The 26,654-nt window shown below is 51.7% G+C and overlaps 2 protein-coding genes and 1 long non-coding RNA gene across 27 annotated transcripts in view; 1 reads left to right on the top strand and 2 right to left on the bottom strand.

Moving 5' to 3' along the window:
• Positions 1–3,090: 3,090 nt before the first annotated feature.
• MAP6D1 (MAP6 domain containing 1) lies at positions 3,091–19,677 on the top strand. Of its 15 annotated transcripts, none has more exons than XM_077991911.1 (5): positions 3,091–3,543; positions 10,935–11,052; positions 11,620–14,171; positions 15,630–16,420; positions 17,698–19,677. In XM_077991911.1, exons 1-3 carry the CDS (start codon positions 3,143–3,145, stop codon positions 11,647–11,649), a joined length of 549 nt encoding a protein of 182 aa, XP_077848037.1. In that variant the 5' UTR covers positions 3,091–3,142; the 3' UTR covers positions 11,650–14,171; positions 15,630–16,420; positions 17,698–19,677. The 15 variants fall into 15 exon arrangements, with proteins under 15 accessions (XP_077848037.1, XP_077848032.1, XP_077848033.1 ...); XM_077991906.1 differs by having other exon boundaries at positions 11,569–14,171; XM_077991907.1 differs by having other exon boundaries at positions 11,569–14,230; positions 15,565–16,420.
• LOC144339066 (uncharacterized) lies at positions 3,168–6,942 on the bottom strand. The gene is made up of 3 exons (XR_013413722.1): positions 6,880–6,942; positions 5,575–6,237; positions 3,168–4,993 (listed from the first exon to the last, which is right to left on the bottom strand). It is a non-coding gene; the product is annotated as an uncharacterized LOC144339066 (long non-coding RNA).
• YEATS2 (YEATS domain containing 2) overlaps positions 16,739–26,654 on the bottom strand; it is a 111,057-nt gene continuing 101,141 nt past the window's right edge. For all 11 annotated transcript variants that reach the window (XM_077991791.1, XM_077991793.1, XM_077991797.1 and 8 more), the window contains 6 exons: positions 26,365–26,444; positions 25,595–25,796; positions 22,699–22,925; positions 21,688–21,762; positions 20,272–20,345; positions 16,739–18,965 (listed from right to left, as the gene is read on the bottom strand). In XM_077991791.1, coding sequence (XP_077847917.1) covers positions 18,857–18,965; positions 20,272–20,345; positions 21,688–21,762; positions 22,699–22,925; positions 25,595–25,796; positions 26,365–26,444 — 767 coding nt within the window. In that variant the 3' untranslated portion in view covers positions 16,739–18,856. The remainder of the gene's footprint in view (positions 18,966–20,271; positions 20,346–21,687; positions 21,763–22,698; positions 22,926–25,594; positions 25,797–26,364; positions 26,445–26,654) is intronic.

Below are 26,654 nucleotides of genomic sequence, written 5' to 3'. Positions count from 1 at the left end.
TGGCCGATCTGACTCAGGTTGTGTGCCATGGGGCGATGGGAATGGCAGCTTTGGAAAAGGAGTGGGAGTGGTGCCCACCTCGCCAGGTAAGTGAGAACTGCATGGGAGCACGCGCCCAGCACATAGAAATTGTCCAGTATTTGGCAGTCCTTCATATCCTGCTTCCATCAGGCTGGATTTCTACTGTGATGGACAGTTACTCTTCGCAGGCACAGGATTCTGTTCTAAACTCGTATCACTTCTAGGGGAGAGAGTTATCTTAACCCAGCCATCATTTTGCCAATGAGGAAACAGGGCACACGTGATGTAGGGGCAGTGTCCAAGGCCACACTGCTTTGCTCTGACACCCGCTAACAACTCTGCGACACAGATGAGTTAAGATGCATTTTCCAGAGATAGGATAGGAGGCTGAGTTCATAGGGACATTCCCTCTAGAATCCAACGTTAATTGACATCATGCTTTGGGCAGACCAGGCAAAGAGGCAATGAAGATGTTTCTCTGTCCCTGCTTTGTGACTGGGAAAAAGAACTCCCTGTAGCACCTCCTGGTCCATAAAACCCCTCGATGCTGGAACCTCTGTGCGTGGCCTGGGGAGGCCAGAGCCTGGCTGTGGCCAGAAAAGCCTTGCTATCCACAGCCCCCGCTCCTGATTGCCCACGAGGGAGCTTCACTTTCTCTTCTTGGCTTCTCTGGGGACCTGCGATCACTGCCTTCAAGGCCATGCACTCACTGGCCCGTGGGCCTCTTGGGCTGTGCTGCCGCCTCCAGCATCTGAAGTGTGGGGCACCTAGGAACGTGCCGTGGCTGCTGTCTCCCTCATTCCACACACCTCTTGAGTGGGTGCACTTCCTGTAGCCTCAGTTATCTGTGAGGATTCTGAGCTCCAAACCCACAGAATCTCTTTGTATTCTCAGTAAATGTGTCTACTGCAACACATGCATGGTTCCAGGTGCTGGGACCACCCTCCACCCTGCACAGGCCCCTCAAATAGCACTCGGCTTAAGGAGTGACGTGAGCGATCAGTGAAGTCTGAAACCCGGAGCCGTTCGAGATCTCCCTCTCTCGCCTCATATTTCTAGAATCCAGCCCCTCAGCGCTCCCAGTGCCTGTGCCTCCATAGTGGTCCTCACCTCTTAGTCCCTGGACTGTTGAGCCTGTTCGTCCATCTGGTCTCCAAAGCGTCCCTGTGCTTCTCCATATGCCTGCCAGAGTGCTAACAACACGTCTGTCATTCCTTTGTTGTCACCTGTGAAAAACTTTTATTTATTTGAAACAGGGTCTCTCTCTCTCTCATCCAGGCTGGAGTTCAGTGGTGCAATCATAGCTCACTGTAGCCTTGAAGTCCTGGGCTCAAGCCTCAGCCTCCAAGTAGCGGGCACTACAGGCACAGGCCTGGCTAATTTTTACAAGTTTTTTGTAGAGACAGGGTCTCACTATGTTTTCCAAGCAGGTCTCAAACTCCTGGGTTCGTGCAGTCCTCCTGCCTCAGCCTCCCAAAGTGCTGGGATTCCAGGCATGAGCCACCCGCATCCAGCAATATGAAAAACAAATTCCTTAGTGTGGCTGCCAAGACCCTCCATGATCTGCTACCTCAGCTGAACCCTCCTCCCTGTGACCTACATTCCCACCTGGCCCAACCACCCTCCCTCACAACAGGTGGCAAGTCCAGCCTTCCCCAGCGCGCCTCCCTCTCATTCTGACCTGGCTTCGTCAGTTCAATTACACTTACTTCCGTCCGTCACCACCACACTAAACCTCCTGAAGGCACCCTGAATTATTCCTAGCACATAGTAAGTGCTCTTTGACTGTTGTTGGATCAGTGAAGTAATAAAAAGAGAGCTGTTCTCTTTTCCTGCGAGATGGAGAATTTTAGTGCCAAGCGCCATCTGCCAGGCTGGCTAACCCAGGGCTGTGGCGCACAGTCCACAAAGGCAGCTCACTCTTACGTGGGCCTGTGTGTCATCTTCCAGGGTCTCCCCCTACACGTGGCGCCTTGCCTGCTGCCTGCTGAGCCACGGCCTGGCCTGCTCAGCTGACCTGCTGCCACTTCTGGGCAGCTGTCATGTCACTTTGCTACAACTTCAAGCTAAGGCAGGCAGTGTTTTGGGAGATGAATCTGTTTTCTGACTGGCCAGGGATGTACTGCAGGCGCAGACTGGATACCTTCCAAGTACAATCTTGAAATGGAGCTCTGGGTAATTAATGCTGTCTCAGTAGTGTTATTAGTAATTGGCTTGCAGTGTATACCGAGAGCACGTTCAAATATTCAGACAGGCTTTTGTGGGTGGTCAGGGAGTTGTTTGAGGCCGTGTCCTGCATTGAACAGACCTGCCTTTACGCTGGAGGATCCCCCAACAGCTCTGTCTGAACACAGCCATGCATGCGCAGGAGGAAAGGAACTTGATAGTTTAGTGGCCAGTTCTGTGGCCCCTTTATCAAACTAAAGCCTTTGCAATGGCCATGCTTTAAAATTAGGAATTTCAGAACCTAGGACAAGGTCGATTGGTGGCTAATGCCAATTCTAATGAAAAGTGGATTGGTTGTCACAAATGTAGACTAGCATCGTAAAGGCAAATAGGCGGCGACTCACAGGCTGACTGAAACACGTGTTCTCCAGGAAGCAGGGCCCCGAGCCTTTCCTGACACCCTCATTGCTGCACCTGCCCCTGTGCTCGCGGAGTCCCTGAGGTGCAGCCTGGCACAAATGCAGCAGTTGCCGGGCGTCCCGAGGCCACGTGGAGAACCCCCCAGCTGGCGGACTGCGCCCGCCTGCGACCATCCGGCCGTCGGCCTCTGCGAAGCCGGGGCCATTTATAAGATGACACTGAGGGAACTTTGGATTCAATTCGGAGGTATTCTTCGAGATGGACACTTGTAAATCACTGTAGGCGGTTTCCGGTGCCCCCTGGCGACGGTGCAGCCTTTCCCCCGTCCCCGCTCCCTCCAGCTCCAGCCGTGCGCAACCGGCCCCGGCCAAGTGGGGCTGCCGCGAGTGCGCCCCCTCCCGGGACGCCCACCCCCGTGCCGGGGGACGGCGCTGCGGCGGCGCGAGGCGGGCCGCGGGGGCGGGGACGCTGGGCGCAGGAGGCGCGGCCGGGAGCGCCGCGCGCCGGGAGCGGGGCGGCGGGCGCCGGGGCTGGCATGGCGTGGCCCTGCATCAGCCGCCTGTGCTGCCTGGCGCGGCGCTGGAACCAGCTGGACCGCTCCGACGTGGCGGTGCCGCTGACCCTTCACGGTTACTCGGACCTCGACAGCGAGGAGCCGGGCCCGGGCGGCGCCGCCTCGCGCAGGGGCCAGCCTGCCGCGGGCGCCCGGGATCCCGGTCGGGACGTGCCGCTCACTCAATACCAGCGGGACTTCGGCTTGTGGACGACGCACGCCGGGCCCAAGGATCAGCAGCCGGGGCGCGGACCGGGGGCGGGCGGCCGCAGGAGCAAATCCTCCGCGCAGTCCTCCGCGCCACCTGCGCCCGGCGCCCGCGGGGTCTACGTGCTGCCCATCGGCGACGCAGACGCGACTGGAGCAGCGACCACGTCGTACAGGTATGGGCTGGGTAGGGGCCGCAGCGAGTCCCCACCTTGTGGTGGGAGGACGCGGAGGCCCGGAGCCAGCGGGATGGGGTGGGCGGGAGAGCGGAGGCTCCTGGAGCCCGAATCCCACGCGACCTCGGAGCTGCCGGCGGCCTCAGAGGTCACCCGCTTTGGTCCGTGGGCACTGCAGGCGTCGCCTTCGCTGCTGCGTGCCCGGACTCATTGCTCGAGCACCTCCGTGCCGGGAGCGTGCAGCCGCCCTCCTGGGGGCAGCCGTCAGAATGGCCTGCCTTCAGCCGAGTTGGAATCGGCCTCCCTTTAACTCCCACCGCCGGGCCTAGCCGTGCGAGGCGTGCGCGCAGGCCAAGTCCCCCAGCTGCCTCCGGTCACTGCCTTCTGTGGAGGCGTTGGTGGTGAGGACCGAGCGCAGGGTCCCGAGTGGGTGAGCCCTTCAGCGTCCCACTGTGACAGGGGCTGCTGACTTGGCTTTCAGGAAGGGCGGGTCTGCGGGCCCTCTGCGCCTCCCAGCCCAGCTCTGCTCCTACCGAGGGCTGTCTCCCTTTTCCCCTCTTATTACAAAAGTAATTCATACTGTAGAAAAATGGGAAAGTACAGACATTACAACAAAATAATTATCTCCTTAATCCCTCCCCAGATGAGTTCTTTCTACTTCGTAACGTGCATTTGGTGCATATGCCCTGATATATTTTTACATGGTTAGAGTCTTACTGTACACTTTTTTCACCAGTTGTAGAAGTCTGTTCGTGTTACTAGATGTTCTGCAACATGAATTTTAATAAACGTGCAGTATTTTATCCTATGGATATGCCTGTATATCTTAAAGTTTTATCTACTTCCTTACCATTGACTATTTAGGGTGTTTCTAATGTGGGGCTATTAAAAGCACTACCTTTCCTTTGGTGCAGCTATTTCACTAGTAGGGATTTTCCCTATAGGTATCCAAAAGGTAATGGGGGAGCTCAGGAGTGTAAGATACGTGGAGACATTGTACAACAACCCCCTTGTCCTGCTGATGTAGGGAACTGGTTAATTATAGCACAGCCATGGAATGGGATACTGAAGCCCAGCGGATCTTAAATATACGCATACCAAAAAAGCAAGGTGCACAGCAGCACGTAGGCTATTTGTGTTTTAAAAAGGGGTATTAATACACACACATATGCTCAAATAAGCACAAGATGCCTCTGATGGATGTCTGAGGAGATGGTACCGTTAGGGAGAGGAACTTGATGGGGACTGCCAGGGGTGGAAGGAGGCTTTTCACTCTGCTCTTTTGAACCATTGCTTTTTTTCCCCTTGTAACACGACCATGTATTACCTATCTTTTTAACTTTTTTTTTTTTTTTTTGGAGACAGAGTCTTGCTCTGTCACCCAGGCTGGAGTGCGGTGGTGCAATCTTGGCTCACTGCAATGCCTTCCTCCCTGGTTCCAGCAATTCTCCTGCCTCAGCCTCCCGAGTAGCTCGGATTACAGGCTTGTGCCACCATGCCCAGCTAATTTTTATTTATTTTTATTTTTGATCTTTTTCTTTCTTGAGACGGAGTCTCACTCTGTCGCCCAGGCTGGAATGCAGTGGTATGATCTCGGCTCACTGCAACCTCCGCCTCCCAGGTTCAAGCAATTCTCCTGCCTCAGCCCCTGAGTAGCTGGGATTATAGGTGCGCGCCATCACGCCCGGCTAATTTTTTATATTTTTAGTAGAGACGGGGTTTCAATATATTGGTCAGGCTGGTCTCGAACTCCTGACCTCGTGATCCACCTGCCTCAGCCTCCCAAAGTGCTGGGATTATAGTCATGAGCCACCGTGCCTGGCTGAGGGACTGCTTCTAAAAGCTAAGCCAGCCAGGCATGGTGGCTCACACCTGTAATCCCAGCACTTTGGGAAGCTTAGGTGGGAGGATCACTTGAGCCCAGGAGTTCAAGACCAGTCTGGGCAACATAGTGAGACCCTACCTCTACAAAAAATAGAAAATTAGCTGGGCGTGGTGGTGCCTGCCTGTGGTCCCAGTTGATTGGGAGGCTGAGGTGGGAGGATCCCTCAAGCCTGCAAGGTCAAGCCTACAGTGAGCAGTGTTTGTGCCACTGCAATCCACCTGGGCAACAGAGCAAGACCTTGTCTCAAATAAATAAAAGCTAAGCCTATGCTAGAACATCCCTAGTAAAGAGGAGCCCAGCGCCGTGCAAATCAGCTCGCTTCACGGTCAGACTGCTGTAACTAACAGAAAGCGCTTCCTTGCTGAAGCTGCCGCCCTGCAAGCTCCACCCCTTGCCCTGCTCTGGTGCCTAGAACTTCAGCCACTGGAATGCGCTGCACTCCCAGGACCTCTGGCCTTCCAGACTCTCCGCCATTCAGGCTTCTCCAGCTGGCTAGGGCCTGAGCACTGCGGCTCGGTGTTGCCCACTCCAGCTTTAGCAGCTCAGCTTGAGGACATGTCAGGGAATGCAAGACCCACCCTGCAACCACTGTCCCCCAGCGAGTTCCTTACAAAGTGAGGACCTATGAGGGAGCCTCCTCCTGGGGACATGGAATGTTCTTTGTGTCTTGATAATGGTGGTGGTACCCAAGTGGATACATTTTTCAAAAGTCATCCAGCTGTACGTTTTTAATGGATGAATTGTATGGTTTGGAAATAATGCCTTGATATGGTTGGGGTTTTTGGGGGGGTTTTTTGTTGTTGCCCAGGCTGGAGTGCAGCGGCATGATCTCAGTTCACTGCAGCCTCAACCTCCCAGGCTCAAGTGATTTTCCCACCTCAGCCTCCTGAGTAGCTGAGACCACAGGCGGGCACTACACCTGTTTTTTTGTTTTTTGTTTTTTTAAGAGATGGGGTCTGTGTTGCCTGGGCTGGTCTCAAATTCCTGGGCTCAAGTGATCCTCCTGCCTCAGCCTCCCAAAGTGCTGGAATTAAAGGCATCAGCCACTGTGCCCAGCTTGGTTTTTAAAACTAATAAAATTGGGGGGATAAAGTTCATACCTTTTGGCTCTTTAATTCCACAGGTAGGAATTTATCCCAAAGAAATGATGATATGAACAAAGATTTAGCAGTAAGGATGCTTATCACAGAAGTTATTATTATGTTTTATTTAAAAGTTAAAAAGAGGCCGAGTGCGGTGGCTCAGGCCTGTAATCCCAGCACTTTGGGAGGCTGAGGCGGACAGATCACAAGTTCGAGACTAGCCTGGCCAACATAGTGAAACCCCGTCTCTACTAAAAATTAGCTGGGTGTGGTGGCAGGCACCTGTAATCCCAGCTACTCAGGAGGCTGAGGCAGGAGAATCGCTTGAACCTGGGAGGCAGAGGTTGCAGTGAGCAGAGATTGCGCCACTGCACTCCAGGCAGGGAACAGTGCAAGACTCTGTCTCAAAAAAAAAAAAAAAAAAAAAAAAAGCGGGGGGCCAGGTGTGGTGGCTCATAGCTGTAATCCCAGCACTTTGGGAGGCTGAGGTAGGTGGATCACAAGGTCAGGAGTTCGAGACCAACCTGACCAACATGGTGAAACCCCATCTCTACTATAAATACAAAAAATTAGCTGGACGTGGTGGCACGCACCTGTAATCCCAGCTACTCGGGAGGCTGAAGCGGGAGAATCCCATGAACCCAGGAGGCAGAGGTTGCAGTGAGCCGAGACAGAGCTACTGTACTCCAGCCTAGGCAACAGAGCAAGACTCTGTCCTCACCCCCCTAAAAAAAAAAAAAGCAGTACCTCATCTGTGTGGAACATATGGTTAGTGAATGTCCTGCCAGGCTCTCCCAGCTCTGGTGACGGTAAAGGTGCTAGCTGTCACCTTCTCTGCTTTAACGCACACCAGGCTCAGCACTCCCTCAGGTTAGCCCTGAGGCCTTCATGTAGTGCTTGCTGTCCCCATTCTACAGATGAGGAAACTGAGTGGCTGGCACAGCTCTGAATGGCAGAGAAGGGAGTGGAACCCATGTGACTTGCCCCAGAGATCAAACTTGTAGCCCCCAAGGGTTTTCATCCCTTAAGAGCTGCCTCTTTGGAGTCATTTGCTTTCTTGAACTGTGTCCTCAGGCCAGCTATGGAAAAGCCTTGACAGACAGGAGTCAGGGCTTGTTGGAGTTCTTACCTCCTGGTGTGTAAATAATTCAAGTGAGTCAGCCTCTTTTTTTTTTTTTTTTTTTGAGACAGAGTCTCACTCTGTCACCAGGCTGGAGTGCAATGGCGCTATCTTAGCTCACTGTAACCTCTGCCTCCCGGGTTCAAGCAATTCTCCTGTCTCAGCCTCTGGAGTATCTGGGACTACAGGCGCGCACCACCGCACCCAGCTAATTTTTGTATTTTTATTATTTATTTATTTAGTTGTGAGATGGAGTCTCACTCTGTCGCCCAGGCTGGAGTGCAGTGGCAGCGATCTCGGCTCACTGCAAGCTCCACCTCCTGGGTTCATGCCATTCTCCTGCCTCAGCCTCCCGAGTAGCTGGGACTACAGGTGCCTGCTGCCATGCCTGGCTAATTTTTATGGATTTTTTTTTTTTACTAGAGATGGGGTTTCACCACCTTAGCCAGGATGGTCTCCATCTCCTGACCTCGTGATCTGCCCGCCTTGGCCTTCCATGGTGCTCTGATTACAGGCATGAGCCACTGTGCCTGGCCTAATTTTTGTATTTTTAGTAGAGACGGGGTTTCACCATGTTGGCCAGGATGGTCTCGATCTCTTGACCTCATGATCCTCCCGCCTTGCCCTCCCATAGTGCTGGGATTACAGGAGTGAGCCACCGCACCTGGCCGGGTCAGCCTTTCTGACCCTTTCTTCATCCAAAAAGCAGGAATAGCAAGAGCTTGGCTGCCCGGACCCCCGCCCCCAATTTGGACAGAAACACAGGATCACTGTTGAACTTGACCCCCCCAGCGCCATGCCAGCGGGCCTCTGGGACCCCCACCCTCCAGCTCTGGGACCTGGCACAAGCCACTCCATCCAGCTTTGTCTTGTAAGATGCACATCATCTAAGCAAACTTTTAAGAAATTCAGAAAGCCAAGGAAACGAACGGAGCCAGGAATCCTGAAGATGTGAGGCCACTCCTAACTCAAGGTTCTTGAGGGTTACCCAGGATCCCCAGGCCTCAACTTCTTCACCCCTGCAGGGCCTGCCTTGCTGGCTTCTGGTCTGCATGTGAGTTGATCTGCCTTGCTTGCCTGGCCACATGGGCACAGCAGGTCCTACCCACAGCCAGCCTGGCTCCTTCCACCTGACAGGCTCCCTCCGAATTCTCTCCAGCACCTCTGGCCCAGGTGCTAGCCCTGCCCACTTCTGGAAAACAGTCCTTGCTCTCTGGTGGCTTCCTTCCTTCTTTCCTTCCTTCCTTCCGTCCTTCCTTCCTTCCTTCCTCCCTTCCTCCCTCCCTCCCTCCCTTCCTTCCGTCCATCCTTCCTTCCTTCCTTCCTTCCTCCCTCCCTCCCTCCCTCCCTCCCTCCCTCCCTCCCTCCCTCCCTCCCTCCCTCCCTCCCTCCCTCCCTTCCTTCCTTCCTTCCTTCCTTCCTTCCTTCCTTCCTTCCTTCCTTCCTTCCTTCCTTCCTTCCTTCCTTCCTTCCTTCCTTCCTTCCTTCCGTCCTTCCTTCCTTGGCGGGGCAATTAGAGGGCTGATCATTCAAGTTCCACAAGACTCGGCCCCACTTTACTGAGTGCCCGATACAAAGACTCACAATGACCTCAGGCACATGGGACAGCAGCCCCACTTTTCAGAAGAAACTGAGGCTCAGGGAAGTTGAGCAATTTGTCTGAAACCATATTGGGCTAAGAACCCAGGCCTCCCAATCCTCCTTCCGGGGCTGATGCTGGGACATGCTTGAGCATTGTGAGGGGGGCATCGCAGGCAGGGGGCCTGTATTTCTTATTGGTCTTCTTGGCCTGAGCATTAGTCTGTTTTCTTTCTCTCCAGGCAGTCACCGGGTCCTGCCGATTCCATTAAGATCCCCTCTCCCATCTGGACTCCAGCCCTGACTCCCTCCTCTGGCAGCCCCCAGGATTGCTGTAGTCTGTGGCTCTGGTCACTTCCTGCTCTGGGACCCCTGCAGCCACTTCAGGGCAGCAGGCTCAGGATGCCAGAGCCAGGGCTCAGCATGGGCACGCGAAGTGTTTTGGGGACAGAAGGGCGCGCCCAGGGGAGGACCTGCTTCCCCAGGAGAAACAGGGCAGCAGATGGTTTAGGCAGCTGGTCTTTAGAACCTCACAGCCTCGGGAGTGAAAATTACCTGATGGGGCCCCGGCCCAGCTCTCCTCCTGGCACCCCAGTGCTGGCCATGGACACAGCCATTCCCTGCCCACACAGCCTGCCCAGTGGTGCCCCAGCTGTGCAGCTGCCAAGGAGAAAGGCAGCTTTGTTGACCACAGGGCCTGAAGCCAAACCCCGGCAGAGTCCAGCCTGGGCAGGAGCAATCCCGCGCTCATGTGGGTGCCGGGCCCAGCTAGCTGGACACTTCCACCTTGGTCAGGTGCTCCCGGGACACAAGGACTTCTGCCTTCTGAGCTCCCCGTCTTACAGAGCAGTGGGTAGGATTAAAGGAGGTCCCTTGTGTTCAGAGCAATGGAAGCACTGTCTTTTCATGGAGAAAAGCTGCTCCCAGGACACGGAGCCAGCGGCACCAGCCTCATCCTCTCCCTCCAGGGGCCGCCTTCCCCCATCACACCACCCTCCCCGCCACAGGCTGAGCAGGAGCACATGATCCACTCCCTCCCTCCACCATGCACGGAGCTGTGCAAAGGCCAGGCCACCTTGGAGTCTTTTGAGATAGTCACTGCGATCCATTCTTCTGCATGAGTTAATGAGACAAAGTATAAAAAACTAAGTTCTGAGCCTTATTTTTCTCTTCAGTCTTAAACGGGTCTGGTGAGCCAGGGCTGTGCCTGGTGCTGGGGGCATTTCCTCTACAGGTATAAGTGGCCACCATGACCTGGGTCTCTTGGAGCAGCCTGGCTCTGGAGGAGCAGGCGTGGGAGAATTGCAGGGGTGCAGGGAGAGCACCGGGGCTGGGCATCTCCAAGACCCAGCAGTACCAGGTGCTGGCGCGTGCTGGATGAGACGCAGGTGCTGAATGAGCTCTGCCCTGAGCCTGCGCTCGCCTGCAGTGTGAGAATAAACTTCCTTTCCTACTTCCTTAGGGGCTGGGGTGAGCCCAGATTTCCCAGTGCATCACTGAGGTGAGGGGCCGGGTGGCCACACACCTGCTTTTTCCCAGAGCTGGGCCTGCGCGGGAGTGCGCTTGCCTTGCCAGTTCTGTTTTTGGGAAGAGGATAAGGACCGCCTGGAGCTGAGGGTCTCAGCAGTGGGCAGGGCTGTGCATGGGGCAGAGCAGCAGCCCCTGGGGAGTCGGGTAAAGGGATGGCTGCCCCTGTGCAAGATTGTGACCGTGTTCTCTGTTCCAGACAGGAATTCCAGGCTTGGACTGGAGTGAAGCCCTCAAGATCCACAAAGGCAAAACCAGCCCGAGTCATCACAACCCACACTTCGGGATGGGACAGCAGCCCTGGGGCCGGCTTCCAGGTCAGCCTGAAGCTGGTGCAGCAGAGGTGTGGGTATAGAAGCCTCTTTACCTGGGTAGGGATTAGAAGCCAGATTTTCATGGTGTAAAATGGAATTATGACCAGGGACAGCAATGCCAACCAGATGTCGTGAACAAAAACCCAAGGTACTCCTTCATCATTAGCCAGCTGGGTGGCCCTCTAGTGTTGGCCTCTCTGGTGAGCAGGGTCTCTGCATCCTAAATCCCCGTCTTACCCTTGGCCCGAGTATCGGAGCATTTATGTAAGAGGAAAGAGGCGATGGGAGGGAGTGGGGCACCTCGGCTCCCCGATTCCCAGGTGGTTCAGGGAGCAGAATGGAAGGTCCATGTGCCACTGAGCCACTAATGCCATGACGCCTACGGCTCACGGTGAGCAAGTCCCCTCTGACCCTTCGGGTCTCGACTCCTAGAGGATGGGAGGGGATTTTTTCCTGGAGCTGGGGCGTAGGGAGGTAAGGAAAAGTCCCGCTGATATGTGGCCACACTCCATTTTTCAGGTCCCAGAGGTGAGGAAGAAGTTCACTCCTAACCCCTCCGCCATCTTTCAGGCCTCAGCTCCCCGGATTCTCAACGTGTGACTGCCTGCACCGTGACACCGTGGCTGCTGACAGGAGAGGGCTGGGGAGCGGCCTCAGGACCCACTACCGTGGGGCTGGGCGAGAGCATGGCATGGGCCCCTCCAGGAGGGCACAGCCCCTCTCAAAGCTGTCACCAGGGCTGAGGTGCTGGTGCGGGGCAGATGCACCGATGGACTTGGCACACCCAGCTCAGCTCAGCCTCAAGCGTCCTCTTGAGAAGCCTGTGGAAGGCTCCCGCGTTCGTAACTGCCATCTGGCCATCTCTGGGTTTTGAAATCAGAGGAGCCTGAGGAGCAAGTCAGTTGGGAACCGAATTGGTCCATGGAAGCTAAGGAATGTGGACACATCCGGCCCTTGAAAGAACCAGTTATGTCCACTTTTGGTGGATTTCCCAGGATGCATGAGCACTTGATTAATTTTATAACCTATGGTGAGACCCTTGGCTCTTCCTACAAATGGCCCCTGCAGTTGAAGCTGTAGGAATCTTGGGCCATCACCTGCATGACTCATGGTGATGCTGAGTATCCAGGAGGAAATTTCTGGAAGAAACAGACCGTCAGTCACGGACTTCCACTTCACAGACCTCCTTATGGCCAAGATGAGCCTCATGTTTTAACAAAACATTTCTTGGGATTGAATGAATCACATTTACCTTGTGGTAGGTGTCTAAAGACTGAATCTACATTTTATTACTAATTATTTTCCCCCCCTAACATAAGGATGATGAGAAGGACACTACCGTACACACTGGCTAAGAACGGGGACTGTTTTTGGGAAGGTGGCATTGTCTCATTCCCTGAAATACCTTAAAATGTCATCGACACCAACCCTCCCCCTTCTGTCTACCCTGCTCACATGTACAGTGACAGGGAACTCACCACCTTTTGAAGAGGCAGTTCATTTTCTTTGCAAAGCTCTCTCCTAACTTTCTCCGTCAATTCCAGCCAGCATGGCCACATGGGTCACGCCTGGTCCCTTTGCACAGCAGCCCTTCACACATTTGAAGGGTCTACGTCCCTTTTTAAAGCTTAGAGGCACAAGCTCAGGACAGTCTTCAGTAAGGAAATTTGTGGATTTCCCTTGGATCTTTCTTCCTCTCCGGCCCACAAGTGGCTCTAGTCTGACGAGCATTTAAGCTGCAGATGGTGGCACTCCACTCGGGTCTCAGAGCCACCAGATGTGCAGGTGGGACAGTGGTTCCAGCTCAGGCTGCCTGTCAGCGTCCCTTCCAGGTGCTAGCCCTGGCAGGCATAGCCCTCCCCTCATGCCAGCAAAGGAAATGCTCTTGGTGAGAGGCTCACTTTAAAGAAGTCCAAACCGTGTGCTTATCTAAGGGGTTCTGCTATTTCAGACTTCACGGCTTGCATGTTTGATTTTTCTAAGAGAAAAGAGGCTGCCTGCTGGGTGTCTGTGGAAATGAGATTAAACTGTACAATCTCAGTTTTACTAAAATGCAAAAATGTACAGTTTCAATTTCTTAAATTGTAAACACGAGTTTTCTCATGCTTTCTTTCTCCGGTCTCTTGGTGCTAAGGACTTCAGTGGGGCCCAGCTGCCTCCATACCTCAGAGGCCTGTTGATCCTGAGCACTTCTTGCTGTGTGGGCTGCAGGGCACGTGTTAGGTGCAGCCCATAGAACCCACCCTGTCACCCACCCTCACCCAGGCGCCTCGGGTAAAGGGGCTCTCTGAAGCTCCTCAGGCTCTAATCCTGGCTTCTCCACTCGCTACCTGTGAGCAACTGGGGTTCTGTTTCTTTACCCAAAAAGCGAGGACGCTACCAGCCACATTTTGTAACTTGCTGAGAATATCCGTGTTTATGGGTGGGGTGCTCAGTACAGGAAATAACTGAGACACAGGTGTTAGGATTATTCTTTCCTCCCTTAGTCCCCCCTCCTCACTTTCCCTGGAGCCAGCTCTATTCCCACCTGCTGCTCCCAGCGTCCTCTAGCTTGATGCCCTGTGCTCACAGCCCCTCACCACCCCCTGGCCAATGTCACCCTGCACAGCACCTGGGATGCTCGTTTGTTCTTTTCCTATAATGGGCTGGCCAGCTCTGCTGCACCTCAGCCAGGACCAACCAGGCCTGCCCCTTCCTGGCAGTGCTGCTGGGGTAGCCGCAGCGGAGGCCTCACCACACCAGACAGGCCTGACTGCAAGGCAAACAAATGGGCAAGAGCCCCTGCAGTGCACAGCATACAGCCTTTCACAAACACCAACTCCAGTGCTCCTCTGAGGGCGCACCATCCTCATCACCAAGACGGTCTCGCTTTGTCGCCCAGGCTGCAGTGGTGTGATCACTGCTCACTGCAGCCTCAACCTCCCGGGCTCAAGCGATCCTCCCACCTCTGCTGCCCGAGTAGCTGGGACCACCGGGGCATGCCACCACCATGCCTGGCTTTTTTTTTTCCCCCGTTGCCCAGGCTGGAGTGCAGCGGCACAATCTCGGCTCACTGCAACCTCTGCCCCCCACATTCAAGCGATATTCTCCCACCTCAGCTTCCCGAGTAGCTGGGATTACAGGCGCCCACCACCACGCCCAGCTAATTTTTGTAGAGACAGGGCTTCACCATGTTGGCCGGGCTGGTCTTGAACTCCTGACCTCAGATGTGCCGCCCACCTCGGCCTCCCAAAGTGCTGGGATTACAGGCATTGAGCTACCATACCCGGCCATTTTTTATTATTTTTGTAAATTTTGTAGAAACAGGGTCTCCCTATGGTTGCCCAGGCTGGCCGTGAACTCCTGGGCTCAAGCAATCCTCCTGCCTCAGCCTCCACAAAGCACTGGGATTGCAGGTGTGAACCACGGCACCCAGCCTGGCCTCTTTATTTATGAGCAGATGTGGGTTCTGATGAAACTCCTTCCCACTCACTTAGGTCTCATCAGGCCTAACATGTTCAGCAAGTGATCCAAGAGCAACTGAGACAAGTCTCAACCACGTGGCCCCAACTCCTACCTATCTCACACACATGTATAATACGCATAGCAGACAGACAGACAGACAGGCACTGAGAGATGTCAGCAGTGATTATCTTTCAGAGGGGGAATTATGAGGAGCTTTTAAAACACATTTTTAATGCTTGCTAAAGTTTCTATAAATGTTTTTGTAATAATTCTGTAAAGAAAAAGTTTTTTTTTTTTTTTTTTTTTTTTTTTTTTTTTGTTGAGACGGAGTCTTGCTCTGTCGCCCAGGCTGGAGTGCAGTGGCGCGATCTCGGCTCACTGCAAGCTCCGCCTCCCGGGTTCACGCCATTCTCCTGCCTCAGCCTCCCGAGTAGCTGGGACTACAGGCGCCCACAACCGCGCCCGGCTAATTTTTTGTATTTTTAGTAGAGACGGGGTTTCACCGTGGTCTCGATCTCCTGACCTTGTGATCCGCCCGCCTCGGCCTCCCAAAGTGCTGGGATTACAGGCGTGAGCCACCGCGCCCGGCCAAGAAAAAGTTTTTAAAAATAAAAAGCAAGCCGGGCATGGTGGCTCATGCCTGTAATCCCAGCACTTTGGGAAGCTGAGGCGGGCAGATCACTTGAGGTCAGGAGTTTGAGACCAGCCTGGCCAACATGGTAAAACCCTATCTCTACTAAAAATACAAAAATTAGCCAGACGTGCTCGTTTGAACCCAGGGTGCAGAGGTTGCAATGAGCCGAGATCACGCCACTGCACCCAGCCTGGGTGGGAGAGCAGCTTCCGTGTTTTTTTTTTTTTTTTTTTTTTTTTGAGATGGAGTCTTGTTCCTGTCGCCCAGGCTGGATGCAGTGCAATGGCACGATCTTGGCTCACTGCAACCTCCGCCTCCCAGGTTCAAGCGATTCTCCTGCCTCAGTCTCCCGAGTAGCTGGGATTACAGGCGCCCGCCACCATGCCCGGCTAATTTTTATATTTTTAGTATAGACGGGGTTTCACCATGTTGGCCAGGATGGTCTCGATCTCCTGACCTTGTGATCTGCCCACCTCGGCCTCCCAAAGTGCTGGGATTACAGGCATAAGCCACCGTATCCGGCCCAGACTGTCTCAAAATAAATAAGTAAAAAGCAGTTTAACCTGTTAGCAAATTCTAGACAAAAGAAAATGTTAAGTTTATTTCACGACCCAAGCTGCCACTGCAGGAGCTGCCTCAAGCAGCCACGGGCTGCGCTGTGACGCTCTGCAGGCGGAAAGTCCTAAAGGTCCTTCCACAAGTCAAGGTGGTTTGCAGGCATTTACATCAAGGTTTCGCCTCTCTGTGCTCCATGGTACACAACTCCAGGACTCAGGCCACATTCCCAAAAGCAGCTTTTGAGAAAAGCCAGGCCCTGCAGCCCACCCGACAGATGGAAGAACCTCCCCTTTGAACAGGGTCAAGATGAAGCCTCAACCCCAGCTCTGTTGGCCCGATTCACACAGGGCTCCTTCAATCAATAACCTGGAGTCCAAGTCATTCAAGGTACTGTCTGTGGCACTGATCCGAGCCTGCTGTGTCACTCTGCCAAAACCTTGGCTGAGACAATAAACATTTATGAAGGTGAGCCTAGGCACACCCCTAACTCTCAGCCGCCAGACTCTTCGACTCTCCATTCTGACTCTCAGCGAAGTCTGGTCCCCAGAAAGTTACATACTTGGACTGTATCATAATGCCTTTGAAGAACCAAAGATTTCAAAATCGTTCAGCTCTGATGTTTCTGGATTTTTCATTATTTTTGAGCCATATGCTAGCAGATGGTCACAGCATAAGGACCGTGTCATAGGAGTAACTTCTTTCAGACCTCAACACCATCCAACTTTACCCTGCCAGGTAACCTGGTATGTTTCTTTGTTAGACACCAGGAGCTGATTCTCTCTTTGCCTTGGCTTTAAGAAAGCTCTGAGCTCATTTATGCAGTTTTCTTCTGCCCCAAGCCGTCAGAAATAATTATGTCCATTTCCAATTTTTTTTAGACTTTTATGTAACTGTATTCCTTTATCTTGTATGGTTGCAACATTTTTTTTTTTTTTTTGGCAAGAAAGAGAGGAATTAATTTAAACATACCAGTAAGAATCTACACTGTCACCTCATCCCAGTACAAGGAGAACCCTGCCTGAGTACCACGCTTCAAACTCAGAAACACCCACCACAAATACCAAAAGATTTATTGTAGACAATTTTGTTACACAATTATACACATTATGATACACATTTGAAACATTAACACACATGGAGACTGCTAAATCATTTAATATTTCTTTTGCAAAAAGATAATTTCTTTAGGCTGTCATACCTGTAATAAACAAATCTGTTCTCGTTTGGATCAGATCTTTCTCCCTCCATCCTGGAGATCACACAGTTCACTTTGCTGAAGCAATCTATCCACTTCCCTATGAACCCTGCTTATAGCAGTTCACATATAGACTATTCAAGCCTTATATACCCAACTGCTAAGCCAGTGCATGCCCTATGCCCTACTGAGAATAGATTCCTTCTGCACTTGCAGCCCTCAAGATGCTGAATTAATTTTTGAGACGGTCTCACTCTGTCACCAGGGGTGGAGTGCAGTGGTACAATCTTGGCTCACTGCAACCTCTGCCTCCTGGGTTCAAGTGGTTCTCCTGCCTCAGCCTCCTGAGTAGCTGGGATTACAGGCACACACCACTATGCCCGGCTAACTTTTATTATTAGTAGAGACGGGGTTTCACCATGTTGGTCGGGCTGGTCTCGAACTCCTGACCTCAGGTGACCCACCCACCTCGACCTCCCAGAGTGCTGGGATTACAGGCATTAGCCACTGTGACTGGCCCAGATGCTCAACTTAAAAGGCAGAGTTTATTCAGTCACTCCCTGCCTTATCTTCCTGACTCAAACATCTACAGGACCCATGAAAACAGGAATTATGTTGCTTGGGTTAAGTTTCTCTGACTCTGACTCACTGACTCTGAGCACACTCAGGGAGAAGGGCCTGAGGCACACGGCCTGGCCCGGGGCCTTTACAAACACTGCAGAAACATTGGCTGACAAATGGTTGCCGATTCTTCTTGAGCAGAACAGGAAACGGATTTCTGACTGAGCATGTGTTCTCTGTTCTGCCTTCCACATAGGCCGTGTTAGGAAGTCTGAGATGGGACGCTTCCAATGGACCCGGCCACCGCTTGCCTTCCTTCTCCTGCCTGCCGCCCCCTCCCATCGAGGGGTCCTCTGCTTGTGGACACAGCCTAATCTCACTGCTTCCGGGCACTGGCATCCCTGTTTCTGGGCACGGGCAGTTACTTCTCCAACTTTAAGGCACTCACTGGTACTTCTTTTAAATACTTTTCTTCTTGGGAAAAACTCCTTAACGGAGAAGAGGATACACAACCCACGGATAGGACAGACCACCCCAGAAGAGCCTGCCGGGGGCTGTTCCCCACTGGCCACTCAGCACGGGGTCAGTAGCAGAAGTTCCTGCAGACCATGCAGATGGCATGGAGCCTGCAATCTGCTTCGCACACAGTGTAACACTGCTACGCTTCTGCCAAGTGTCCGGGGCTGGTGCACGCTGTCTATTCCTAGCATAGTGACAGTTCCCTTGGTTATAATCAAAGCTCTTCCCGACTCCCATTGGGACCTCTCCGTCTCTTGCCACTGCTTTGACAATGGTTCTAGTAATGCTCCTGTGCTCAAAAAAGGAATTCTGCTCAGTCTGCCGTCTCTCAGGCCTTCCTGGTTCTTTGCTCTAGGTATGGCCTCTTCCTATAGCTGACTCACTTGGGCTCAGAGTACAGCCCCTTCACACCAAGGCCAGGCAGGGGAGAGAACCACTTGCTGAAGGCTGAAGCCCAATCTTTCTTCAGGATAACTGCTGGAGCTACTGGTAACTCCAGCCCACAAGAGAGTTCAAATCTCTAGCCTGCCACTCCTTTTCTATCTCCTGGGGAGGCGGGCCCAAGGAGCCCCCATGAGCGCACTCAGGCAGAAGGGCCTGAGGCACATGGCCTGGCCCAAGTCTCATGGGGCCTTTACAGAGACTGCAGAAATGCTGACCGACAAAGCACGTATCCACTGACAGCCTCACTCCACACTGAGGAAACAAACTCCTGTCCAATGGATTTCATCTGGAGTGGAGCACGCTGGTGGCACGCGGGAACAGGAGCGGCAATGGTTGGGTAGCCATGACATCCCGAGGCGCACTGGAAACCACCTCCTTCCCGAGCAGCAGGGTCCTCAGTTACAGCTTCGCTGCGCCTTCAAAGCCTGCTTCTCCAGGGCACCTCACTCCGCTCACTGGTCCTCATTCAATATTCCCATGTGTTTGTTTGTGAGGAAATCCAGAAAAGGAATGTTGCAAATGGCCTGGTGAATATTACTCACTGTAATTTCTTTGGGAATCCTGGTCCAAAAAACAAAGGGTGTTACCAGGTGAAATTCTCTCACACGTATCTCATCATTCATTCACTAACTCACCACAGGGACCATCCCAGGCAGAGGCCCCCTGGAGAGGGCTCCTGAGCCACAGACATAGCTTAGGGCCACTCTGGGGTGGGGACTGCCTTCCTAGTCATAGGCATGAGAAGGATGTCAACAAGTTGGTTGAATGATTAGGAAAAAAGATTCTGAGAACTGAGAAAAGAGAAAGAAAACAAAGTGGATGGCAGAACGGAATGACACATTTGTGAGTGAGTCTCAGCAGACCAAAAGCTGAGTCAAAGCACCACAAAACTCTGGGACTGCATTTCCCATCTCCTGGAAAGATGGGAGATGGAGTCACGCCAGGCCAGGCGTGATGTTAATCGTTCCATCAAAAGCACCCAAGTCACTCTACCCCTCCAGAACAGGGAGCACAGAGGTGAGCAGGAGCCACAGGAGGCCCCTGGCTCACTTGTGGGTCCAAGCAGGACAGTGGGCAGCAGGACCGGAACTCTTGGTTCACCTCCTTTTCTCTAAAGACGTCTATGTTGTCTGATATATTCCTGTGAAGCTTCATCTAATATTCCTCTGATTTAGGCCCTTCATGTCCTCAGGCACTTTGCTACAATTTTATAAATTTGTGACAGCCTTTAGCATAACGCAATAAAATAATATTCGTTTCCTCTGAAAGAAAAGCAGATGTGGCCTATCTACCATTCTTTCAGGGCCTAGGAGAAGACTGAAACTCAGTGTCTCAATCGAACACAATGAGAGTCAGCAAAGAGCAGTGGCAAGCCCGGGAGCCTCAGAGCCAGTGAGACCTGAGTCGGAAGTCCAGGTCGCCACTGTATTTTCTGGGAAAGCTGGGTAAGATCACCTTTCAAAGCCGGGTTTCCTGATTTTTAAAAAGGGAATAATAGTTCTGCAATGAAAAACAAGTAAGGTAATACATGCAGTGCTTGGCCCTCATGTCTGACATGTAACGGACGCTGTTACCTTTAATTGCAAAGCTAATATTTATTCAACCCTGTAATAAAACAGAGTCCTAGGTGTCTGTGAAGTAATGAGGAGGAGGATATAAACCTCTGAGCAAAGCTGAGTGAGCTTTCACAACCGAGGTTCTCTAAAAATGACAGAGCAGACCCTTGAGTTCATCTGTCTCTAAGAGTGTCCTAAGCACTCTCTCCACCTCCTACTGGATGATGTAAGTATAAAACACCTTCATGGGTAATTCAACTGTTAGGAAAGAGGTATAAGCCTCACACCACGGACTGCAGAGATAGTAATACCTGTTGTGAGAAGCTGTCTGGTATCCAACTGCCAAAGCCTGTCTCAGGATATCATTCACCAGCTGTTCTGTAGCCTACAATGGAAGGTGCTGTTATTCTTCAAATGGCCATCTGCTTGCTGGCAAGAAGGGATGCATCTAACCCCATCCCTTACCCCAAATGTCTGAAACAACTGCACCTAGGGATTGAAAAGTCCTTAAGAAAAAATTAAAGGTCTCAATAATAGACGATAGTGATAAAGGCCATGTTTCCGGGAAATTATGAATTGGAGTGATTTTCATTAATCAGACATTATTCTACTGATTGATTTATTTATTGAGAGATGGAGTCTCACTCTGTTCCTCAGGCTGCAGTGCAGTGGCACGATCTCGGCTCACTGCAACCTCCGCCTCCTGGGTTCAAGCGATTCTCCTGCCTCAGCCTCCCAAGTAGCTTGGATTACTAGGCGAGCACCACCAAGTCCGGCTAATGTTTTATTTTTAGTAGAGATGGGGTTTCACCATGTTGGCCAGGTTGGTCTCAAACTCCTGATTTCAAGTGATCCGCCCGCCTCGGCCTCCCAAAGTGCTGAGATTACAGGCATGAGCCACCGCGCCCAGCCCTAGACATTGTATTTAAGGAAAGCAGTTGTTACTGAGGTATCCCTATTCTTGGGGAGGATCCACAAGGAAAGGAACTCCTGAGCTAGGATCAGGCTGGGGAAGGAGGCTGCGGCATTTTCATCCCCTTGCCAGGGTCAGGACAGTTGGGCTGTTTGCTGTTGTGACATGTACGGAAAATCGTAGGCTTTGTCTCTGCCACCTCCTGAAGCAACGAGTGCACTGACCACCGCCCCCCAGAATGTCTTAGGAGGCACCTGAAACCACGTGGAAAAATATCTTCAGAGCGACATGAGTACTCAGAGGAAATATAACTTAGTCCATTTAAAAATCAGAAGGAAAAAAACAAAAAGAGAGAAGCCCAAATAAGATGAGAAATTTTTTTTTTTTTTTTTTTTTTTGAGACGGAGTCTCGCTCTGTCGCCTGGGCTGGAGTATAGTGGCCGGATCTCAGCTCACTGCAAGCTCCACCTCCCAGGTTCACGCCATTTTCCTGGGTTCACGCCATTCTCCTGCCTCAGCCTCCCGAGTAGCTGGGATTACAGGCGCCCGCCACCTCGCCCAGCTAGTTTTTTGTATTTTTTAGTAGAGACGGGGTTTCACCGTATTAGCAAGGATGGTCTCGATCTCCTGACCTCGTGATCCACCCGTCTCGGCCTCCCAAAGTGCTGGGATTACAGGCTTGAGCCACCGCGCCCGGCCAAGATGAGAAATTTTAAAGCATGTTATCTTTGTTCCTTTTCTGTCCTTGCCCCTTACTTCAAACCTCCTGGGATGCAACCACCATTCCTGGCTGGCGGCCCCTGGAAGCACCCACCTTCAGGATCATGTCCTCCACCACGGACGCATACACGTTCCTGTAGAGCGCCACGGGCTGCAGGGTGATCCCAATCTGGAAAAGCAGAAGACAGCCGTTTGTTCGTATCGCTGCTTTAAAAACGGCCTCTCTCCAAACAAGCATAACTCTCTGACACCCAAAGAGATGCCTGGTTGGAAGAAGGACTCTGCAAACATGCTGGGCAAAATTCACTGGAAAGGAACACGGAATATGACATCTAGACGAATGTTATCTTGTTTTTCCACATTTCTGGCTGATTTCTAAAATTTGACTATAATCCTACTTTAACTCTCAAATCTCCTTCGTGGAAGAACCTGGTTGGGATCTGCCATGAGCTCTGATAAGCGAACACCACTCTGGAAGGTCTGGAATCAAGACTCCAGTGTCCTGTTTGCACTTGGAAACTGCATCTTGCCCATTTTTCATGGCAGCCAATGAAAGCACACTGTCTTTCACCTCAGGCCCTGAGAAACCGACAGATGCTGAAGAGCTGTTAGGCTCCAGCAGGGTGGATAAGTACCTCTCTCCTGTATAATAAGGTAGGTGCATGCCATCTGCACCATAGGCCGGGCACTCAGGACCTATCAACACATCAGGGGAGGATTTTGCACTGACGTGCAACTCAAATATGACCACGCCTCATGAGGGAAAGGTGCTTCTAATGAGGCAGATGAGAAAAAATGAGATGAAGAGTAATCAACCGTTTCTATCTAGCCAGCTTTGCTTCAAGTCTGCATTCAACAAGCAACCTTTTCACGTGTAATTAGTGTTTCTGCCCAAGGGCTCTGATGCAGGAAGATGGGAGCCCAGAGAGCGCACCTGGGTCAACCAGGCAGAAGGAAGTCAAGCATTTACACCACCAGAAGAGTGCGGGTCTGAGTCTGGGTCTGTGAGGCTGAACATCTGGGTCTGGGTCTGTGAGGCTGAACGTCTGAATGTCCAGCTCTGAGTCTGTTCTGCTGCATGAACTATTAACACCACAACCCCTACCTTCTGTGTGACATCCCCAATAAATTCAGACCCTGGGGTTGGTGGCAGGTAGAACTTGACCTCCTCTTGTTTCTCTTCCTGCTCCTTCTTGATGTTTATCTTTACTGGCTCAGAGAGGCTGAGGATGTCCACCTCCTCCTCATTCTCGGGTTCCCTTTTCTGGAACTGCTGCAGGTCCTCCAGTTTGCGGCAGAGGTTGTCCGCAGAGGAGAACGATGATGGGCACTCTAAATGAAAGCGAGCAGTGTTAAGACAGCTGTGGGGCCAACGGAAGAGGAGTTTCCATCTCCAAGAGACCCATGGTCTGAGGAAGGGGGAAAAGCATCAGCGGAGCTGACCTTCTTTCCAGTTCTAACATTCTATGGATCTATAATAATGACAACTAGTAATTCATGAGGGAGAAAGGCACAAAGACAGGCATCTTGTGTGTGATCTATGTAAAGCAACTGCCATCTAAGACAAAAGAGTACAGAATTCTCACTTTTACCACCAAATACCAGGCCACCCCCCTCCCTCTGAGTATTAAGGACAGACCTGATTTTTCTACATCTCAAATTTGGAAAATTTAGAAATGCAGAGTGAAGAAAATAAAAAGAATCACCCCTATTCTCACTGCTCAGAGAGCAGGACTGTTAACATTTCAATGTATATTATGGGTCCAGTTTCTAATAAGGCGATTTATACAAAGCCTAATCAGGAGTGTGAGGACCTTAAGGCCAGGTCTAGGGCACTGGTGCCCTTCCACTTTCTGGATGAGTGTGTGAGGTCCACACCAGGTACAAGATTTAAGGGCACCCAGCTTCTGCCGTTTGGTTTTACTGACTGGGCTCTAACGAGCTCCAGCTGCTCCTCAAGTTATGCTGGATGGCGCTATATCCTGAAAAACCCATTGTTAAGTTGAAAATATCATTTTTTGACTTAGGATATTTTCAACTTACGATGGCCTTATCTGGATGCAATCCCATCAGAAGTCAAGGCCTGTGCTGATGCCTACAGCTTTCAGACCACTGTAAAGTCACAAAATCAAATCACAGGTCAAACCACTGTAGGTCAGGGGCTGTTTGTAATCAGTCAGATTAACAGGAAGCCTAGTACATGCAAGTACTGTACTTTCCACACAGTGTCAGTGAAGCCCGGGGAACATCAATACGGTCTCTGCTCTCCGAGTAGCTTAGACAGCGAAGTCAGACAAGCTCTCATGCTGCTGATATAAAGCGCGGCAGGAGATGAGAGGAGAGGCCATCCTGCATTAGGCTCTCAAGAAGCTTAATGGCAAAAACGGGACTTGCCCCTTTTTTTTGGACACAGTCTTGCGCTGTCACCCAAGCTGGAGAGCAGTGGCATGATTACAGCTCGCTGCAGCCTCAGCCTCTTGGACTCAAACAATCCTCCCGCCTCAGCTTCCCAAGTAGCTGGGACTACAGGCGTGCACCACCATGCCCAGCTAATTTTTGCATTTTTTGTAGAGACAAAGTTTCACCGTGTTGTCCAGGCTAGTCTTGAACTCCTGGGCTCAAACAGTCCTCCTGCCTCAGCCTCCCAAAGTGGGAGGCCACTGAGCCTGGCCCTAAGTCTTAAAGGAACCCCACCTCTGTGCTCCAAGTTTCCTTGGACAGGGAGGCAGAGCTTCTGTTTTCCTACATAAATGGGGCTGGGGGCAGAGAACAACCTTTCTTTTTATTTTATTGAGACAGGGTCTGGCTCTGTTGCCCAGGCTGGAGTGCAGTGGCGTGCTCATGGCTCACCGCAGCCTCAACCCGGGCTCAAGTGATCCCTCTCATCTTAGTCACCCAAGTAGCCGGGACTACAGGCGAGTTACCACACCCAGCTAATTTTTGTATTTTTTGTACGGACAAGGTCCTGCTATGTTGCCTTGGCTGGTCTCAAACTCCTGGAGGCTTAAGCAATCTTGACTTCTCAAAGTGCTGGGATTACAAGCATAAGCCACTATGCCCGGCCCAACCATTCTTATTCTTGGAGGTGAAACTCAAAATGCTGCTTCTCCCTACATATCTTTAATCCCTTGGTCCTACATCCCATGGCCCTGCAGCAGTGGTCTGTTTTTGTTGTTGCTGTTTTTTTTTTTTTTTTGAGACAGAGTCTTGCTCTGTAGCCCAGGCTGGAGTACAGTGGTGCAATTTCAGCTCACTGCAACCTCTGCCTCCCTGGTTCAAGCAATTTTCCTGCCTCAGCCTCCCGAGTAGCTGGGACCACAGGCGGGCAGCCACCACGCCCGGCTAATTTTTCGTATTTTTAGTAGAGACAGGGTTTCACTGTGTTAGCCAGGATGGTCTTGAACTCCTGACCTGGTGATCCGCCCGCCCCAGCCTCCCAAAGTGCTGGGATTACAGGCGTGAGCCACCGCGCCTGGCCCAGTAGTCTTTTTTTTTTTTTTTTTTTTTTAAATCATAAAACAATTCATTTCACCTGCAACATTACTAGTTTTCACAAGTGCCTCCCACACTGGGTGGCGGCCTCCAAGCTGGGTTTGGAGATAAAGTAACAGATGAGACACAGGCCTCATCTTCACAGAAGGAGCACAGACTTGTCTGGGGCATTGGGGGGTCCTTAAGGTCACAAAAGATGGGGAAGCTGCTTCGATCTGCAGGAAAGGAGATGGATCAGGAGTCTTCAAAGAAGAAATGATGCCGAGCAGGGACTCCGGAGTGAACAGTGTGAGCCTGCTGCATGGCAAGGGCTGGAACGTTTGTGGCTGGGGCACAACACTTGAGATACCTGGGTACCAACAACTCCACGGGGACTGCATGGTCCCAGGGAGGACATGGCAGGAGGTAGGAAATGCTCTTGTTCTCTACAGCACCTCTTCCAAATCCTCACCTCTAAGCGAATGCCCCTACGCTTCCAGGCGCTCTGGGCCGTGCCACTGAAGGCTTACCAGGCTCGCTGTCGATCTGGGTCAGCACATCTTCGATGGAGTCCCCGTCATTCCTCAGGCTCTCAGGGTCTGGTGGGGTGTAGCCATGACAGCGGCACCAGTGAGCAATGTGCTTGGTTTTGAGGGGAGTCAGGTGGTGAAATCTCGGATTCTTCTCCAGGATTTCTTGTAAGACTTTTCGCATTGTCATTGCTCTTTGCCACTTAAAAAAAATTTTTTTTGGAACCATAATCAAATCCTTCCACTTAACACAACTACGTTATCATGCAATCATAAATCACCATCCTAACTTAACCTGTTAGAATTTTTTTTTTTTAAGAAAAAACACCTGATTGTGTTACTCCCCACTTAAAAAAAGGAGAACTTCTACCGGCTCCCTAATGCTTGTAACTAAAACAGCAACTCCTAGGTTTGGCCCTTAAAGATTTTTACCTGGTCTCAACCTAGGACCTCCCACTTCCCCTCCTACCCCAACTTTCCCTAAACCGACCACAGCACCTTCCCATTGTAAGGACTCAATATGCAAGTTCATTTAAAATTCTGAAACTCAGAAAAAGAGTTAGAAACTGTGAGGGATGTTTCTACCAGTGAAGGAAAAGAAGGCAGGCCTGAAAGTTGGCTGGATACAGGTCTTTGAAAAATGAGACTTTTTTAACTGAAGAAAATCTTCTGCATCAAATATTTCAACAAAATATGCTGCAATCTGTATCTCTGTTCCCTAAGAAAAGGTTTCTGCAGGCAGCCAGAATGAACAGGCAGACGTGGGTTACCTCAGCGGCTCTCCTTTTTCCAATGTTCCAGCCACAGTACTGCTCCACAGACTTTGCAGAAAAGCAGCTGGCATCTTCACCTAGAATGCACATACCCAGCAAATCCTGAGTAAAGCTCTTACGATTCCAATCACATATCATTTGCTGGAGGCAAGCCAGTCACTTCTTCAGACCTCTTTATTGCATGTATGTTCCTTACTAGGCAAGATGCAGCCTAACACAGGAGGGCGTCTCCTCAGAAGAGAAGGCGTCCTGTCGTGTGTACTCAAAGCAACACACCTTCTTGGGAA

This window comes from Macaca mulatta, chromosome 2 (genome assembly GCF_049350105.2).
Source record: "Macaca mulatta isolate MMU2019108-1 chromosome 2, T2T-MMU8v2.0, whole genome shotgun sequence".
Taxonomy (NCBI): domain Eukaryota; kingdom Metazoa; phylum Chordata; class Mammalia; order Primates; family Cercopithecidae; genus Macaca; species Macaca mulatta.
This window is presented reverse-complemented; position numbering and strand designations above follow the sequence as displayed.

Bases quoted from the DNA above. Each gene is read 5' to 3' on its own strand.
- MAP6D1 (XM_077991902.1), top strand. From the start codon at position 3,143: ATGGCGTGGCCCTGCATCAGCCGCCTGTGCTGCCTGGCGCGGCGCTGG. The intron at 3,544-10,934 runs GTATGGGCTGGG...TCTCTGTTCCAG, and splicing joins GCAGCGACCACGTCGTACAG to ACAGGAATTCCAGGCTTGGA. The intron at 11,081-11,619 runs GTGGGTATAGAA...GCCATCTTTCAG, and splicing joins GAAGCTGGTGCAGCAGAGGT to GCCTCAGCTCCCCGGATTCT.